Genomic DNA, 20,117 nt, shown 5'->3' with positions numbered 1-20,117 from the left:
CATCCACCCCCTCTTGTTTCCAAATGAACATTTTCGAGAGATGTTATGCAAAAATTGCCTAAATTAAGACTAAAGTATCCACTAGCGGATCCAGGGGGAGGCGCCTCCGGCATGCGCGCCCCCTCTAAAATCGTCTAAGTTTACTTTTTATTGCCATTAAGTAGAAAGAAACGCCACATAGTGATAGTAATAGTAATAAAACACGCCCAAGACACGCAACTTTCGGACTATAAATTGTGAAACAATCTTGGGGGGGGGGGAGAACCCCTACACTCCTCCCCATGTTTAGAGCCTAATTTTAGGTTTCCTGGGGAAGGTGATGCGCGCCCCATGGTGTGCCTTTTAAATGCGCCCCCCCCCCCCCCCCCCCCCCCCCCTAACGTCAACTCCTTGCAATCCTAACAATTGCCTTTCTTCGTGTCAGTTTTAAAGGAGCGGACATATAAACCGATATTCCCCGCTCGAAAAACTGGCGGAATCTTCCGAAACTTGCCGAGGGGTAAATAATTCTTCTTATCGTTTCGCCGATATCGAGCAGTTTCCAATCCATTGTTTATTGTCCGTTGATATAGGGGCAAAATTTGTGTTTCATCGATAAAACATTTAAAGGCATGTACATTTGAGCTCTACTGTTGAAAATTGTTTGAAAATGGGACAGAAAACGCTTTATTTTGCAGAAAAGAGTTAGTAACGCTCTTGAAAAAGGAATTATTTTGGGCTTAGATTAACAATATACTTTTGAGAGAGTATCTGCCAATGGCTGTTTCTTGTTCTTTCGTAAAAGCAAGGAAAATGTCTAATTTTCAACAAAGTTTAAAAATGTTAACCAACACAGAATCAGTTGTCCGGTTAGCGCATTCGCTTCTCATATTGTCGAACAGGGATTTATTCCCAGCCTAGGAGCATGCGAGTTTGGTTTGTGGTCACCAAGCCGTACACGTGGGATTCCTTCGGGTACTCAGGTTTCCCTCACAACACAAGACCTCACACTAGCGTAGCATCGCGCCAATTCTTAAATGGCAATAGGAGTGATTAATAAAAAGTTACATTAACTTGTTTCACAATCCTTGTAAAAAAATAAGTTTAAACTAACACATAATCTGTGAACGAGTGTCTTTAAAACATCATCTTAATTAAGGACATCTAATCACCCTTACCAATATAACTCACACCTGAGTTCTGATTAAAATATATATTAAAGGCGCACAATATAAGAAAAAATTTATTTGTTGGCTTTATTATGTTTTACTTAGTTGGCTGAAATTATAAAAACAAGACAAAATACTGTATGATTTGTGTACAAATTAAAAAAAAAATATTATCCATATTTTTGCGCATTGTAACAGTGGAATTTGTGGCCACGTAGCTATTAATTAAAACAAAAACATCTATAAAAGCTATTTGTTTTTAGCTGAATACAAATCATATGCTTGTGTTTGATCATAAAATTGAAATCAGTAAAACATTAAAATGCATAAAAATAAAAAATAAAATAATATTGCATCAGACCTACATTGTGGGCCTTTAAAATAACATTTAAATGAAGGTCATCTAATCACCCTTGGCAATATAATGTACACCTGAGCTCTGATTAAAATCTATATTAAAGTTACAAGCTACCACACTGACTCACAAGTGATGTGCAATACACCAAAACATTATACATACAGTAAATACACGCCCGGTACAGCGACAGAAAGTTTGACATTAATACAAATGTGTTCGTGTGTCGATGCTTAATAAAGAATACATTCAAACGCGGATTTTACTTAACGTCAGCGTGACGGTGACATTAAAGATAATGGGAAAACGTTATCTTAAAAATGTGATCTTCTTTAATAGACGTTTAACTACTGACTGGAGAAATATGCAAGATAACGATGACCTGTTTATTAATAACGCATGAAAACAAACATTCATTTGATAAACGGTGTAAGAATTGTCGATATAATGTCAACAGATGCTGAGCAGTAAATGTGAAGGAAAAATCAATTTACAGGTAAGCTAAGCTGCTTTGTTCTGATTCTAGTGACGTCGTGTATGAGGAAGTTGACAAACGTAGTGTTTCATCTGATTATAATGCGCACAATGTGTGTGCATTTGGGATTTTAAACTATTGTGAAATACATTTGAACGCTTTTGTGATCGTACAAGTTCGTAAGTATATGTTTATATTAACTCGAAAACTGTTTATATTCTGGTGACATTGTATATGAAGAAGCAGAGATACATATTTGTGTTTCGTCTAATTATAATGCGTACAATGTATGTCATATGTGAGTTTAAATGTTTAAATTAACATGAATGACATTTTAAAGTTTAGTGATCGTTACTACACGTGTGTAAGTCTATTTTTATATGTACACGAAATATGTTTATATTCTGGTGACATTGTATTTGAGGAGATAAAGAATGCGTACTGGTGTTTCAATTAATAATTATAATATATGTAACTGTAGTCTTATGTAAAAGACAGACCATCCATCATTACGATGCAAAAATGTGTTTGTGCATTTAACATTTTTATGGTTACGGCTCTCCTTACCATGTTTAAACGCTGCATCATTTACTTGTCACAAGTCAACAATAATTTGTGTGTGACCTTCATCATCATCATCAGCAGCAGCAGCAGCAGCAGCAGCAGCAGCAGAATTCTTAGCATCATCATCATCATCATCATCATCATCATCATCATCATACATTGTCATTCTTTTAATCTTTTTCAGCTATGTCGTGTTTTTCTGGTCTGGCGAGGTTGTTGCTTGTCCTGATAAATATTGTGTTAATGGTAAGTTAAAGAGCCGAGAACTTATACGAATAAACTAAAAATCGAATGATAGCTATCATTTATTTAAAACTTCCTGTTTAATCTTTTTTTTGTTTCTTCCATCAGATATGTTTGTTAACTGCCACTATAATAATAGTACTAGTACACGCATAGGGATAACAGATATCGGTGTATTCAAAAAACAAAAACAAAACAGATATGTACAAAATCAGATATTATCTATGTACAAAAGCAGATATCAGAGAATGCACAAAACAAGTTACCAGATATGCACAATATCAGATATCATCTATGTACAAAAGCAGATATCAGAGAATGCACAAAACCAGTTACCAGCTATGCACAATATCAGATATCATCTATGTACAAAAGCACATATCAGAGAATGCACAAATTCATATATCAGAGAATGCACAGAACCAGATATCAGGGTTGCACAAAACCAGATATCATGGTTGCACAAAACCAGATATCAGGGTTGCACAAAACCAGATGTCAGGGTTGCACAAAACCAGATATCAGGGTTGCACAAAACCAGATGTCAGGGTTGCATAAAACCAGATGTCAGGGTTGCACAAAACCAGATGTCAGGGTTGCACAAAACCAGATATCAGGGTTGCACAAAACCAGATGTCAGGGTTGCACAAAACCAGATGTCAGGGTTGCACAAAACCAGATGTCAGGGTTGCACAAAACCAGATGTCAGGGTTGCACAAAACCAGATGTCAGGGTTGCACAAAACCAGATATCAGGGTTGCACAAAACCAAATGTCAGGGTTGCACAAAACCAGATATCAGGGTTGCACAAAACCAGATGTCAGGGTTGCATAAAACCAGATGTCAGGGTTGCACATAACCAGATATCAGGGTTGCATAAAACCAGATATCAGGGTTGCACAAAACCAGATATCAGGGTTGCACATAACCAGATGTCAGGGTTGCACAAAACCAGATGTCAGGGTTGCACAAAACCAGATGTCAGGGTTGCACAAAACCAGATGTCAGGGTTGCACAAAACCAGATATCATGGTTGCACAAAACCAGATATCAGGGTTGCACAAAACCAGATATCAGGGTTGCACAAAACCAGATATCCGGGTTGCACAAAAGCAGATATCAGGGTTGCACAAAACCAGATATCAGGGTTGCACAAAAGCAGATATCAGGGTTGCACAAAACCAGATGTCAGGGTTGCACAAAACCAGATATCAGGGTTGCACAAAACCAGATATCAGGGTTGCACATAACCAGATGTCAGGGTTGCACAAAAGCAATTGTCAGGGTTGCACAAAACCAGATATCAGGGTTGCATAAAACCAGATATCAGGGTTGCATAAAACCAGATGTCAGGGTTGCACAAAACCAGATATCAGGGTTGCACAAAACCAGATGTTAGGGTTGCACAAAACCAGATGTCAGGGTTGCACAAAACCAGATATCAGGGTTGCACAAAAGCAATTGTCAGGGTTGCACAAAACCAGATATCAGGGTTGCACAAAACCAGATATCAGGGTTGCACAAAACCAGATATCAGGGTTGCACAAAACCAGATATCAGGGTTGCACAAAACCAGATATCAGGGTTGCACAAAACCAGATATCAGGGTTGCACAAAACCAGATATCAGGGTTGCATAAAACCAGATATCAGGGTTGCACATAACCAGATGTCAGGGTTGCACAAAAGCAATTGTCAGGGTTGCACAAAACCAGATATCAGGGTTGCATAAAACCAGATATCAGGGTTGCATAAAACCAGATGTCAGGGTTGCACAAAACCAGATATCAGGGTTGCACAAAACCAGATGTCAGGGTTGCACAAAACCAGATGTCAGGGTTGCATAAAACCAGATATCAGGGTTGCACATAACCAGATGTCAGGGTTGCACAAAACCAGATGTCAGGGTTGCACAAAACCAGATGTCAGGGTTGCATAAAACCAGATGTCAGGGTTGCACAAAACCAGATGTCAGGGTTGCATAAAACCAGATGTCAGGGTTGCACAGAACCAGATGTCAGGGTTGCATAAAACCAGATGTCAGGGTTGCACAGAACCAGATATCAGGGTTGCACAAAACCAGATGTCAGGGTTGCACAAAACCAGATGTCAGGGTTGCACAAAACCAGATGTCAGGGTTGCACAAAAACAGATATCAGGGTTGCACAAAACCAGATATCAGGGTTGCATAAAACCAGATGTCAGGGTTGCACAAAACCAGATGTCAGGGTTGCACAAAACCAGATGTCAGGGTTGCACAAAACCAGATGTCAGGGTTGCACAAAACCAGATGTCAGGGTTGCACAAAACCAGATATCAGGGTTGCACAAAACCAGATGTCAGGGTTGCACAAAACCAGATATCAGGGTTGCACAAAACCAGATGTCAGGGTTGCACAAAACCAGATGTCAGGGTTGCACAAAACCAGATGTCAGGGTTGCACAAAACCAGATGTCAGGGTTGCACAAAACCAGATGTCAGGGTTGCACAAAACCAGATGTCAGGGTTGCACAAAACCAATTATCAGGGTTGCACAAAACCAGATGTCAGGGTTGCACAAAACCAGATATCAGGGTTGCACAAAACCAGATGTCAGGGTTGCACAAAACCAGATATCAGGGTTGCACAAAACCAGATGTCAGGGTTGCACAAAACCAGATGTCAGGGTTGCATAAAACCAGATATCAGGGTTGCACAAAAGCAATTGTCAGGGTTGCACAAAACCAGATGTCAGGGTTGCACAAAACCAGATATCAGGGTTGCACAAAACCAGATGTCAGGGTTGCACAAAACCAGATATCAGGGTTGCACAAAACCAGATATCAGGGTTGCACAAAACCAGATATCAGGGTTGCACAAAACCAGATGTCAGGGTTGCACAAAACCAGATGTCAGGGTTGCACAAAAGCAGATATCAGGGTTCCACAAAACCAGATGTCAGGGTTGCACAGAACCAGATATCAGGGTTGCACAAAACCAGATGTCAGGGTTGCACAAAACCAGATGTCAGGGTTGCACAAAACCAGATGTCAGGGTTGCACAAAACCAGATGTCAGGGTTGCACAAAACCAGATATCAGGGTTGCACAAAACCAGATGTCAGGGTTGCACAAAACCAGATGTCAGGGTTGCACAAAACCAGATGTCAGGGTTGCACAAAACCAGATGTCAGGGTTGCACAAAACCAGATATCAGGGTTGCACAAAACCAGATGTCAGGGTTGCACAAAAGCAATTGTCAGGGTTGCACAAAACCAGATGTCAGGGTTGCACAAAACCAGATGTCAGGGTTGCACAAAACCAGATGTCAGGGTTGCACATAACCAGATGTCAGGGTTGCACAAAACCAGATGTCAGGGTTGCACAAAACCAGATGTCAGGGTTGCACAGAACCAGATATCAGGGTTGCATAAAACCAGATGTCAGGGTTGCACAAAACCAGATGTCAGGGTTGCACAAAACCAGATGTCAGGGTTGCACAAAACCAGATGTCAGGGTTGCACAAAACCAGATGTCAGGGTTGCACAAAACCAGATTTCAGGGTTGCACAAAACCAGATGTCAGGGTTGCACAAAACCAGATGTCAGGGTTGCACAGAACCAGATATCAGGGTTGCATAAAACCAGATGTCAGGGTTGCACAAAACCAGATGTCGGGGTTGCACAAAACCAGATGTCAGGGTTGCACAAAACCAGATGTCAGGGTTGCACAGAACCAGATATCAGGGTTGCACAAAACCAGATGTCAGGGTTGCACAAAACCAGATGTCAGCTTTGCACAAAACCAGATGTCAGGGTTGCACAAAACCAGATGTCAGGGTTGCACAAAACCAGATGTCAGGGTTGCACAAAACCAGATATCAGGGTTGCACATAACCAGATATCAGGGTTGCACAAAACCAGATGTCAGGGTTGCACAAAACCAGATGTCAGGGTTGCACAAAACCAGATGTCAGGGTTGCACAGAACCAGATATCAGGGTTGCACAAAACCAGATGTCAGGGTTGCACAAAACCAGATGTCAGGGTTGCACAGAACCAGATGTCAGGGTTGCACAAAACCAGATGTCAGGGTTGCACAAAACCAGATATCAGGGTTGCACAAAACCAGATGTCAGGGTTGCACAAAACCAGATGTCAGGGTTGCACAAAACCAGATGTCAGGGTTGCACAAAACCAGATGTCAGGGTTGCACAAAACCAGTTATCAGGCTTGCACAAAAGCAGATATTCTTTTCCACAAATACAGATATCAGGTTAAGCACAAAACCATAAAAGAGTAAACAAGTTATTGTGTCATTAATTTTACTATATCAATGGGGCCCATATTCATTTATAACATTAACAAAGACAATCGACTGTGTATTCCAGTTAGTATGGCTAGCCGTGACGATAGTAGGCTTAATACTGCGATATGGGAAGACGATATATACACCGTTCCTGAAAGTGGGGATGAATGAACTACAAGAGGTTATAAATGATACCAAACTTGGCTCATTTACAGTTCAAGATATTGATATTGGCCAGGTAAGAGAAATGTGTGGGATACATGAGAACTGCTTGTCAGTAGTAGACCAGTGCATCCGACTTCAGTTTTTTTTAAAGCAGCACTCTCACGGATTAAATGTTTTGACAACTTTTTTTTCTTGTCTTGGAACGAGCCATTGTATGCGAAAATTTATGGAAACCAGTGATATAAGACTGCTGACAAAAAATCAGATCGCAGATTTTCATATTTAAGTTTAAAAAATGATGTTTTATGCATTTTTCTTAAACCGTTTGTAACGCTTTTAGCCACAAAACATTAATTTTTTGAACGGAAAATCTCAGTCTTATATCACTGGTTAGCAGATAATTACACAAAAGATTGGCTCATTCCAAGACAAGAAAAAGTTGTCAAAACGGTAAATCTGTGAGAGTGCATCTTTACCCTATAGCTAGTGATGACGAAATCGGGGTGTCTAAAGTTCGCAAATTGTTTCGTGTTAATCACATTATTTTCGCGATGTATATATCTTGCTATATAGTATTTTATTTTTGCGATTTCTTTTGGGTAAGATATATAGGCCCAGAACCTGCCCCCGAAAGAACTGCAAGAAAATTTTCTCACTCTATTAATTTGAACCTTGACACCAATATAATGACATTTTCAGGTAATGATCAACATTTCTATCGGGCTGATTCTCGGAGGTCTGGTGCTGCTTGGTCTCTCCTTCTTGGGCTGTTGTGGGGCCTGTTGCAGGTTCGAGTTCATTCTCTACGTTGTAAGTACGGGCTGCTGGTAGTAAAACGGTTGCAAAACACTACGCGTACGTGTACAGTTAAAGCCGTCTTAAAGAGACCCGACACCAGATGGTTTCGAAATCGGCAAATACAGTATTTTCTCAAAACAAGACTAAACTTGTTAATACGAGCTAGTATGAGGCCTAGAATAGATCACTTTTCATGATTAAAAGAAAACGCATAATAGTTTCGCATTTTATGGTGTGTATATTTAGCATGTGCAAGTCGCTTGATAAGTACAGATACATATATCGACGCTATTATAAAATGAATTGGGATTTACGTGATAGACAAACCCAGTAAATTTTCGAATTGGAGAAATACGCAAAAACTTCGCCTGATACATGTATCGTAAGCGATGTGATACGTCAGTAATTATGGTCCAATGCAATGTACACAACGATATGAATTCGCCTGATACATGTATCGTAAGCGATGTGATAGTCAGTAATTATGGTCCAATGCAATGTACACAACGATATGAATTTTATGTTAGTTTTTGACAATTTTCACTTTTTCATGCAGTTGTATCATCTGGTGTCTAGTCCCTTTAAAGTCGTTTGCGAAATTAAACATCAAACTGGTGCTTGTAAGCTCATTTTTCTCGTGCTATCATACATGTTATTGTTTTGCTCTAATATATATCATACCTCTTTACCTGGCTTTTTTAAACATTTGAAAGGGCTTATTCTACGGGCAACGGCCCACGGGCAAATATAAAAAAGTGCCCGTATGTAAGGTTTCCAGCAAAAAAAGAAGAGTTTTTCTATAATCCGAGGCAGAAGAAAAGGCATCTTCCATGGCCTAGAGTGAAAGATCCCAACCCCCGCGCAGAGTGAAAACCGGTAAACCTCGTTTCCGCAAATAACCCGAAGCTCGGATGGGGATGAACCTTTCTTACACTCTCGACCATAAAAGATACTTATAGTCAAATACGGTTCAATTATGCTTAGATTAAAACAATGGGAACCTTAATTGATAATTAATGTAGTTATATTTTCGTTTTTAAAACTTTTCGACATAATGTGAATGCTCAAATATTATAATAGTCATAAATATTCGAAATTACCTATAGAAGTATTCAACAGCTGCAGTCTATAATTATTTACGTGCATCACATTTGTTATTCAACATACCGCGTGTAATTCAAAATCTGTTTATTTGTCATAGATGAAGGCTTCGCTTTATTATATTTTCCAAAAAAATGGAGCGCTCAAGTTACATTCTTGAAAGAATATCGGGAGAAACGATAATGAAATAAAACACAGGGGCGAATCAAGGATTTGACATTAGAGGGGGCGTAGTTGCGTACCTATTGACTTGCACTCCTGCCTCAATTCCGAATTTTATTTGTTATTTATTTTTTTAGGGGGTGGGGGGGGTATTCCGCCAGAAATATTTTAACAACTCTAGTCCGAAAAGGTGCATCTCGGCGTATTTTATTACTTTCTTATTTCTCCTACATTGAAATAAGAAATATACTTTGACGATTTAAGAGGGGGGGTAGGGGGTGAAATATAGCAACGGATATCTATAGCAACAAGGTGACTGCGGAAAACTGTGACTGTTGAAATCATTCTCTTTCAGTACGCCGTCATCATCGGTGTCTGCTTGATCGGCGAAAGTGTCGGCGTTGGCCTTTTGTACGGAAAACCATCATTGGTAAGGTATTCTTCCTAGCGCATATAACATTTACTTATAATTTTATAATTAGCTTGCTTGTTATAATTGTTTTTATAAAACAGTGAAAACTACAGGAACAAGCTCAGTAGCCAAACAATTTACGATAATTAATTCAAAACATTAGTGAAACAATGACTTCTGACGCTCGTTCGTACCATAGGCGACAGTATCGGTCAGGGTTCATATACCCTCACTGATACTGTCACTTGTGGTTTGCGTGATATTGCTTACACTCTTTATGTTTAAACATTGTATATTTTACAACGATTGTGAAGAAAGTTTTGATAACTTATACTAAGTCACGCTCACTTGCACGATGTTGCGCGAGAGCTTGGTCTTGTGTTGTGGGGGAAACAGGAGTACCCGGAGAAAACCTACTTGTCCGACTTGGTGACCAGCAACCAAACGCACTTGTGCCCAGGCCGGGAATCGAACCCGGGTCGCCTTGGTGAGAAGCGAGTGCGCTAACCGGACAACCTCTTTTAGATATTTGAGAACCCACAGAATGTTCATTCCGGACGAGATACAAAGCTGTATTCAAATTTACAACAATATATTGTAAACTACAGGGTCAAACCCATGTACAGTCGAACCACGTTGGCACGAATTCCCTGGGAGTTCGAGCGAACGGGGTTTAACTGAAGTAGTCGATAATTCAAAAGTAAACCCTGTTTAGAGTTACAAGGCAAGGACCCAAACGACAATGAACTTTTTTCGTTCAAAGTCCTTTTCGAGGGACATATTTGTTATTTTACAACTTTATTATTTTAGTTCTTGCATGTTTTACTTTTAATGGGGGAAGTTTGTTGCAAGGTATAATATTTTGCAAAGCAAACGGAAATCAATATTAATTATATCTTGTTTATCTCCGGAATGATTCATGCAGGTGCAGCATAATTGACGTGTTTAATTGCTTAATTATTGATTACTGGTATTAATATCATTGTCGCAGTGCCCGGGAGAAAATAAGGATTATCAATATGAAGCAGAAAACAAGAAACTGTGCGCCAAATGGTCTTCTGTTTCATCTCATTATAAAGTTATTCTGATATATAGTCAATAAGTTTGTTCAATGCAGGGTGCAATAATTATTGTTTTGTATTATGTTGGAGAGTGTTTTCGATTAAACATAATTTCGCATATCAAAACGGTAACCAGCTGTACCATGCAATAAGTAGCGTGAGGATAAATTACAACGATATTTAATATATCCAGGATACTTATTGCACGGTAAGCTTGAAAAATATTGGAACAAAACAATTACTTCGCCCAACCCTCGTCATTGAAATAACACACAACCAACGCTTTGCCCTCGCTGCGTAATATTCAATAACTCATATACGCTGTGATATTTGTGACTCATTGCATGCAGATAAGCCTTAAAGCAGTGAATATTCAGTTTATGCTGGAAGTAAGTGATTACATTGAAAATGTCCAACATTGCGGAATTAAGCGTTGGCTTAATAAACTACATGGACCTTCAGTGGTATCCTTTAAAGGGACTCGCTCATGTGTTTTGTAAAATGCACTATTTTGTATTACGAAATGAAGTGTGGCAATCATAAGGAGTGTTTGAACTAAGATACCAAAAACTAGAAGCCTTCTGCAAATGTTGAAATTTGCTCTAATATTGTTTTTGAAGACCTCAATTGTCATTAGCGTTAATGGTCATTTAATTACGGCTGTGTTGTCTCGTGATTGGTTGATTGACATTATCACGTGATTTTATCAATGTATTGTTTAAAGGTAAAAATATCCATCAATGTTGTATAAGTCCTGGTAGCCTAGTGGTGAAGGCGTCGGTTTTCTATTTTTAACTTGACTTGACCGGCGTCGTGGGTTGGCATCCCACTCAAACCAAAACACTTTTTTATAATTTAATTGTATTTTTTTCTGAAATTTCGATATCATAGAGTAAAAAAGTGATTCATTAAAAATTTTCAGATGCATTGCAGGGGAAAATAACATTTTGGTCCAGAAACATGAGCAATTACGTTAAAATGGCGATATTAGTTTATGAAGTGGGCACATACAATACAAAGACGTGTAGTGAGTGTTTTTTCCCTTGACCGTGTACTTATACTTTGATCTCTGTCCATGTAGGTGAAGGATGAAGCCCGGTCATCTCTTTCCATATACAAGGGTCTGGCGTCAGACGATGTCTACTCCTTGGCGTGGAATATTGTCATGATACAGGTACGGTCCAGCGAGTATTGAATATCTCGGTATTTCTTTCCATATACAAGGGTCTTGCGTCAGACGAGGTCTACTCTTTAGCGTGGAATATTGTCATGATACAGGTACGAGCCAGCGAGTATTGGATAGCTCGGTATCTCTTTTATATGGGTCTGGCGTCAGACGAGGTCTACTCTTTAGCGTGGAATATTGTCATGATACAGGTACGAGCCAGCGAGTATTGGATATCTCAGGATCTCTTTCTATATGCAAGGGTCTGGCATCAGACGAGGTCTACTCCTTGGCATGGAATGGCATAATGATACAATTGCGTTCCAGTTAATATCAAATGGTAAATACTTGTTAATGTACCGCTCGGGATCTCTGTCCACTTACAACGGTCTGTTATCATACGCGGTCTACTCTTTGGCATGGAATATAAGCATGATACATGTACGGTCTAGGGAATGGTAAATATCTCGGAATCTATTTCAAGTAACAAGGTTCTGGCGTCGGATGAGATCTACGGTTTTGCATGGAATGGTATAATGATACAATTGCGTTCCAGTTAATATTGAATGGTAAATACTTGTTAAAGTACCGCTCGGGATCTCCGTCCATATACAACGGTCTGACGTTAGACTAAGTTTTCTCATGAGCGTGGAATAGTATCATGGTACAGGCACGTCCGGCGTTTATTGAATGGTTGATACTTGTCAAAGAACCGCAAGGCATCTCTGTCCATATACAAGAGTCTGGCTTTAGCTCTGGTTTGTAATGATACAAGTACGTTCCAGCGAGTATTGAATGGTCAACACTTGTAAAATAACCGCGCGGCGCATCTGTCCGTATACAAGGGACTGACTTCAGACGAGGTCTACTCTCTGGTGTGGAATATTATTATGGTACAGGTACAGTCCAGCAATAATTGATTGGCAAATACTCTGCATGGAACATTTTTATGATAAAGTAACTGCTGGTCAAACTTTAGATAATGTAAACATATGGGGGCTATGAAAATTGTTTATTTAGAGGAAGAACTACAAATGCTTTTTATTCAAACAATTGTACCTTCAAAAGCAAGATCAGTTAACCTCCTAGGGGATTCATTGAATAAGATAACGTTTATTCAACGATCCATATACTGCCACAACGTGATCCTTTTTTTTCAACCCGATGGCATGCATAAATCACGTTTTTTCTCGTTAGCGTGACTTCCGCCCGAGAAGTGCATTTTCACTTATGGCGTTACGTAGTATCTGATTAAAAGTAAATCAGACGCATTTCAACGGTTTCCAATTTGTTATCGATATATAATGCATTTAGATATTGACTATCTAATGATGATAAGGTATCTTCCTTCTTTTACGGACCAATTTAATGTCCAATAAAACCAAGCCGCGGTAATTGCGACCTGTTTGTGATCCATAAACAAGGATACGGGCCGATTTTATCACCTCGGATGTGTTATTGAATTGTTTTACTTATAAACTTCATAGTAAAATTCATCAGCCTTTATCGCACCACAGTTTGTTGTCCGTCAAAAGGGATGTCGGTTGACGTTAATGCATTTCCGTTTTCATCTCAATACTATGGTGACCGATATCTGCCATGTTGATAAATACAGATTTGTTTATCGTGATTTCGGTTAAGATAATTTACTTTTAAATAAAAATGGTTTATCTTGGTAATAATATTGATAACTTATTTTAAAGTCCAACATCTCTGAAGAATCTAAATATTACATTAAGTGTATAACAATAAAATTAGTGAATTTTGCTTAATATTGTTATAAGGAACTTAAGGTGTTTCACAAATTGGTGTCCTCCACTCGTGCTTCTTTTGTAGTTTAATTTTATAATTAATATCTCGCAGATTGAGAGTATTGACTTTTATTTTTTTGTCTCAGACTCCGCTGATTTTGGCTTTAGTGCCTTCAATTCAGTCATACAAGATAACTCATAATGGAACAGATTCTATTTGTTTGTAAAACTGCCGAAATTTTCTTTTACTTAAAGCGTTAGTAACGCTTTCAGCCATAAACAGTAATTTTCGGACAGAAATATGAAAAAAAAACTGCGATTTTGTCTATTGTCCGCATTCTTATATCGCTGGATTCCTGCCTTTTATGCAAAAATTGGCTCATTCCAAGGCGAAAAATAAAAAAAATATATCAAAACGGTCAATCTTTGAGAGTAAATATTGTCAAACACAGATACGACTTCCATCAATTCTAGAAAAAAACTGCTGTCACTTTTATCACATAAATGAGTCGATTTTCGAAAGCAAATTGAAATCACAAATTTAATTTATCAATTACAAGATCTAGTCATAGAACAAATAAAGAATAAACACACCAAAACATACCTTTAAAGCTGCACTCTCACAGATTTACCGTTTTTACAACTTTTTTGTCTTGAAAAGAGAAAAAAATTGCGTAAATATCTGCAAACCAATGATATAAAATTTCTGACTAAGAATCAGATCGTAGATTTTCATATTTCCGTTAAAAAAAATAATATTTTATGGCTTAAACCGTTACAAACGGTTAAAGAAAAATGCATTAAATATCAAATTTTGAACTTATATAAAAATCTGCGATCGGATTTTTAGTCAGCAGTCTTATATAATTGCTTTCAATGGATTTTCGCAAAAAAATGGTTCGTTCCAACTTCCAAGACAAAAATAATGAAGTCGCCAAAACGTTTAATCTGTGAGAGTGCAGCTTTGAAAAATCCCTCAATATTTTTTATTACAGTTTCAGTGTTGTGGTGTTAACAACTTTCTTGACTTTAACCTTTCAAGGTCTTAGATCAAAAACCTGGATCTAGTCGGATTTAAAAAAAAGAATATTACAAACATTTCATTTGAAAAATTCTCAACGTTTTCTTACAGTTCCAGTGTTGTGGTGTTGACAGTTACCGTGACTTTAACGTTTCAAAGTCCTGGAACAGAAACCCAGTCCCAAATGACGCCAGTCTGACGTTAGAGACGCCAGTGGCCTGTTGTAAGACGTTACCGTCCGGGACGTCTCAATCAGAATTCCAATGTGCCTTACAGTATTCAAGTGCTACAAGTAATGGCGATCAGGTATTAACCTTGTTTCATCTTAAATATGACATGACTGTGACGTGACGTCATATTTTCGTCTTCAGTCATTCTATTATGATTGCTATGTGTACGTTTGCGCAAAATGCTAATGTTTTGTTTCCTTAGAAAAAAGAACAGGTATGCTCGAATGTAATGTTATAATTAGCACGATTTTTGACGGCTTTTTCAAAAGATCATAAAGATTTACCAACTTAGAACCCAAAAAATATATGATTTACAATTCACTTGCGCTTGAGGCTGTGAACTGTTTCTTCACCTTAATATCATGTTTAAGTTTGTGAAAGCGCAATACTTATTTTTGTTGAAGATCTTTCTTTCCTTTAAAGGAGTATGATGTATTCATTAGTCGGTATTACGTTGATGTACATGTACATCAAATAAAATAAAAACGTCTTTTAAGTTGACTTCGCGATATAGAACAAACAAACAAACAAACAAAATAGACCTTTTTTCTCTAATCTGCATTGTTGTTTTTTGTTTGGTTTTTCAGGGTTGTTTTGATTCCATATGGAAGGAGTCCCTCGGGAATACAGCCATAGCCGTCCCGGTGTTAGTAGTTCTTGCTGTGATACAGGTACAGTATGCTTGAATACTTAGATAATGAGAGTTCATACCATTATTGAAACTGAATACATGAATAACCACATGTCTATTTGTTATGTTAATATCGGAAGAAGTAATCAAAAACAGTCGAACCCCGTTTGTTCGAACTCGCTTGGCTCGAACTCATCGTTGGCTCGAACTAGATGTTAAGGATCGATTCCCTTTAACTGAACGTAAACAATCCCGCTTGGCTCGAATTTTCTGAGGCTCGAGGTATTTTCCTCGTACGCTCAAAATGCACCAGATATGAAATAGATGAGATACCATCATCTCAGCGTTTCACGTGCTTTAGGAGACTGAAATTTCTTTGACAAAGTAATAGTTTAGATGTAATGAGATATCTTCAAATTTATTATCAAGGTGTTATAATGCACCATTCAATTGTAACCACGGCCCCTCCAGGTCCGGGGAATAGCAGGGACTTTGACTTTCGGTCCCCCCGTCCTGCGGGGACGAACTGATGGTAAAATGCCCCCGCACCCCAGGGACCCTAAGTAAGGCACATTCCCCGCTATATTTGGCGCGAATACAAAACCACCACATTCACCCGGCACTGCGGGGCCACCTGAAAGGTAAAAACAAGGCCCTTTTCCCCGGCTATCCCCGGTATACCCCCGCACCTGGGGAGCCGTGGTTACAATTGACTGGTGCATTACACTCATATGTCCTGCGCAATCTGTTTTTCTTGCACGAGGTGTATTACTGATACGATTTTAATCAGATTGTGGCCATGTGTATTGATCATTTTATTCATTTCTGTAATCTATTTCAGATACTTTTTATTATCTCTGCTGTTAGTGTCGCCAGGGCGGAAGACAGGGTGTCCCCAATATGATCCAGAAATCAGGTATTATTCAAAAGGCGGCCATTTTATCAACGATCGTACGACCGAATGTTATCATTAACGTATACGTGTATGTGAGCACTATTTATGAACAAAACGTCACAAAAGTGTGTGTTTATTGTACGAGTTTAGAATCATATAAACAAAAGTACGAGGAAAGAGATGTATGCGAGTATTAATAAGCCTATGTGTGTACTACTTTTTGTGCACTACGTCATCCAAGTGTGTGTACATTGTACAAGTTATAAATGACATGCTCGATTGCACTTGGAAAATGATTTATGCGAGTATTAACGTGCCATTAAGTACAAATTTAAAGTAAAATTTCGAATAACTTTAATCTAAATTTCAACTTTTACATCTACGTGTAGCTACACATACAAGTACACGTACATCTGGTGTTTCGCGCACGACCTCTCTCAATTTAGCCGGCATAATAACAGACATATGAACATTTTATCTATTTTCAGTGCTGCTGAGCAATTGAATATTTAGAAAAATGTGCCAACAGCTACTTGGATTTATGTTAAAAAGTGTACAAATTGTTATTCATATTTTAAAGGGACTCGTTCACGTTTTGCGGGTCAGATATCGATTTATTTTATTTTATGTAAACAAAATGCTTGTAATATTGATAAACTATAATCAAAAGTATATATTTGTATACAGTCGAAACTCTGGTTCTGGTTAAGTCGAAAAAAAGCGATCATGGTGGGTTTAGTAAGATATGTTTTGTATGTCGGTTTAATCGAAGTGTCGTTATTTCGAAGTATTTACCGAGGTCCGAACGACTTCGACTTAGAATGTTTCGACTTAATATATTAGAACTCTTAAATTGAAAATTATTTATTTATTTGCCGAAAAGTGTTAGTTAGTAACGCTTTTGAAAATTGAACGACTTTTGGCTTTGTTTTAGGCCCTTTTCTCCTAATTACCTAATTCAAGTTCAACATATATAAACAGTCCCTTAGTTTCTTTGCGAACATGTATCATGTATCAATTCGTTTTCCATGTAATAAGGATTTTAAGTGTATGTATCAATCATTTAAAGAGATACAATAAACATGCTTGGAATTTTTCAATGTTTCAATGTAGAACTATGTTTTAGGTAAAAGTTTTCAAATGCAACTTTACGAAATAGAGGATAGTTGTTGTTTTTCAGTGAAAGATCGCAATATTTTTCACCGAGTGAACACCAAAGCATGTTTATCATGAGTGTCTTAGCCACTTGTTCACTATATACTGTTAGCGTTCACGATGTGAAATTGAATGCGATTTTTTGAATGTTATACCGTAGGTATGAATTAACTCCGTTCCCGGACAGTAGCGGACCGATACGCAAATACAAACCCTAGTTCAACATTTTTATTTGAGTCAATACAATTTAAGGGGCGGTGGAAAAAAAGAGGGGGCGGGCGGGGATGAAAATCAAGCAATTAATTTACAGTCGCCTATAGGATACATTTTTTTTTCAGAGAAGCCGACAAATTGTAAGGAACGTAGCGTTCAAATTTATATATTCACTTTTTGAAACAGTGTAACATTTTTATTTCAATGATTAATATATTGAAACCACCTGAAAGCATTATACACTGGTTTCATAAACATTGTTTGTAATAAAACATGTTTTTTTCATTGCCATATATTGTTTTTGAAATGTTTGTTTTTATCAGTTGCTGTTATTAATTTGTATGAAGTGTTCTGTAAATACCGATATTGCTTGTTTGTTAAGATGTTTACATAAACGCAGAGACGGGAATTAAACGAGTAAATACGATTGCATTGATTTATTGTATTTCACCAGACTTTTAAAAAGTTAAGTAGTAACCACATTGACCACATCCTTGTTCAATAGCAATGACCAAAAGTACCATTAAATGATTGGTTAATAAAGATCAAACTTCGTCAATCAAAAGAGCTGCTACGGGCATTGTTCCTTGTCAGTGCGGTTTTCTAAACGTTGGTCTATCGTAGAAGACCTACATTAATATGAAGGCAATACCATGAACCAACAATTTAACAAATTAACTTTTTAAGTGTTTTTATTTAAAACAAGATCACAAATAATTTCACAACAGCTCATTGTTCTTCCGGCATATGGAAGGGCGGCGTCCTGTTTGCCTCTGGTTTGCCGGTTTAGCTGTCTTTGGATGCTGGGGCCTGGAAGTATACCAAGATAATAGTTAATGCATTTATTTAGGAGATATTGACAGTCGGAACTCCTCATCCATCTCCGCCATACATCGAGCTTCGGATGTAAGCCGGTGCATAAATAAAAGTAGTTCGTACATATAATAATTATTATTATTGTAGTGTTTTAATGTGTTACTTCAAATACTTAGTACAAATAGATTTCACAGTAAAGTGTTTTTTTGCAAAAATCATTAAGATTCATAATAACAAAAGTCAAAGGCTTAACTCCTAAATTAAAATTGCTACGCAATCTACTTGCAGTGTAGTTCAATTTAAAGAATTCTGACATTGTAAACCATCCGTATACATCCGAGATTGTGTTCGAAGAAACTTGCCCTAGGTGATCCGATTGGAGCTATTGAGTGAAATTTCCCTGAAAATTGTGAGTATGGGGTTGAACAGCCGCAAACCGGTGTTACCCCATTAGGGAATCTTACTACGTTCTCGCTGACCGTACCAATGCGGTAACCCCAACATTTACCAATGACAATATGATATTACTTCAGAGTTGTGTCTCATGTTTTATGGGGTTTTTTTAAATCTGGTAAGTGTTTGGTTGAACAGCCGCAAACCGGTTTAACCCCCTAGTGAAATGTTACTCAGTTCTCACTGACCGTACTATTGCGGTTACCCCAACATTTACCAATGACAATAGGTTCATATTACAAAATGTACATACTTGTACTTAAGAATGTCCCTCTCTCCTGCTGTTCTTGCTATGGTTGCGCGTTCAGCCCTTCTCTGAATTTCAACTGCGGGAGTTTTCTGTAGTTTCTGAGAGATGGCACTCTTCGTGTCTTCCCGTGCCTTTATCGGGGGTAAGGTCTTCTTTGATCCTAGGCTAGACGCGGTTTTATTCGTTTTAGCGGGACACAATTTTTCTTGGTTGACGCGAATTTCCACCCTCTCCTGCGAATAGATCTAAATAACTGATGATAATGTCTACTTATTTGTATTTGTTAAATTCACATTTAAGATCGGCAATTGATTAAAAGCAGAAATGGGCCGTTTAGTATTTTACTTAATTATCTTTTTTTTTCATAATATCATATACGTTTTTCTAACGAGAACATCTTAAGTTACATTGTATCCATGACCTCACACAAATCCACGGGCACCGCGCTGATTTTTTCAGTAGAGAGACTGGCATTGATTTTAACAAAGCATTCGGCTGGGTTGGGCATGCGAACATCTGATCAAAACTTATTCTATATAATGGCAATTGGACGTTGTTTCCATGCGTATCAATGTATTTAATCTAATAGTCTAATTATTATCAATAAAACGATTGGTATAACTGCGGATGAGGCTCAAAAAAATATCACCGTTTTCCTGTTACCTTTATTTTTAAACACCATACTTCTTGCCTCCGCCAGATTTACTAAAATACCTATTTCTACCTGTCGTGTTTTCTTTTCAATTAGATTTCATGAAATGATATAACAA

At 38.0% G+C, this 20,117-nt stretch overlaps 1 protein-coding gene across 3 annotated transcripts; it reads left to right on the top strand.

Annotated features, from left to right (window-relative positions):
• Positions 1–1,630: 1,630 nt before the first annotated feature.
• Positions 1,631–18,255, top strand: LOC128236064 (tetraspanin-18-like). Of its 3 annotated transcripts, none has more exons than XM_052950881.1 (10): positions 1,631–1,999; positions 2,727–2,788; positions 7,151–7,306; positions 7,933–8,043; positions 9,650–9,724; positions 11,849–11,941; positions 14,816–15,010; positions 15,522–15,605; positions 16,407–16,481; positions 16,949–18,255. In XM_052950881.1, exons 2-9 carry the CDS (start codon positions 2,729–2,731, stop codon positions 16,467–16,469), a joined length of 837 nt encoding a protein of 278 aa, XP_052806841.1. In that variant the 5' UTR covers positions 1,631–1,999; positions 2,727–2,728; the 3' UTR covers positions 16,470–16,481; positions 16,949–18,255. The 3 variants fall into 3 exon arrangements, with proteins under 3 accessions (XP_052806841.1, XP_052806842.1, XP_052806844.1); XM_052950882.1 differs by lacking the exon at positions 1,631–1,999 and adding an exon at positions 2,040–2,157; XM_052950884.1 differs by lacking the exon at positions 1,631–1,999 and adding an exon at positions 2,223–2,342.
• The last annotated feature ends 1,862 nt before the right edge of the window (positions 18,256–20,117 follow it).

The sequence above is a fragment of the Mya arenaria genome, chromosome 5 (genome assembly GCF_026914265.1).
Source record: "Mya arenaria isolate MELC-2E11 chromosome 5, ASM2691426v1".
NCBI classification, from domain to species: Eukaryota; Metazoa; Mollusca; class Bivalvia; order Myida; family Myidae; genus Mya; species Mya arenaria.
This window is presented reverse-complemented; position numbering and strand designations above follow the sequence as displayed.

Excerpts from the sequence above, each read along its gene's own strand:
- LOC128236064 (XM_052950881.1), top strand. The coding sequence starts at position 2,729 with ATGTCGTGTTTTTCTGGTCTGGCGAGGTTGTTGCTTGTCCTGATAAAT. Across the intron at positions 9,725-11,848 it reads TGTACGGAAAACCATCATTG|GTGAAGGATGAAGCCCGGTC; the intron begins GTAAGGTATTCT and ends CTGTCCATGTAG. Across the intron at positions 11,942-14,815 it reads GGAATATTGTCATGATACAG|TTCCAGTGTTGTGGTGTTGA; the intron begins GTACGGTCCAGC and ends GTTTTCTTACAG.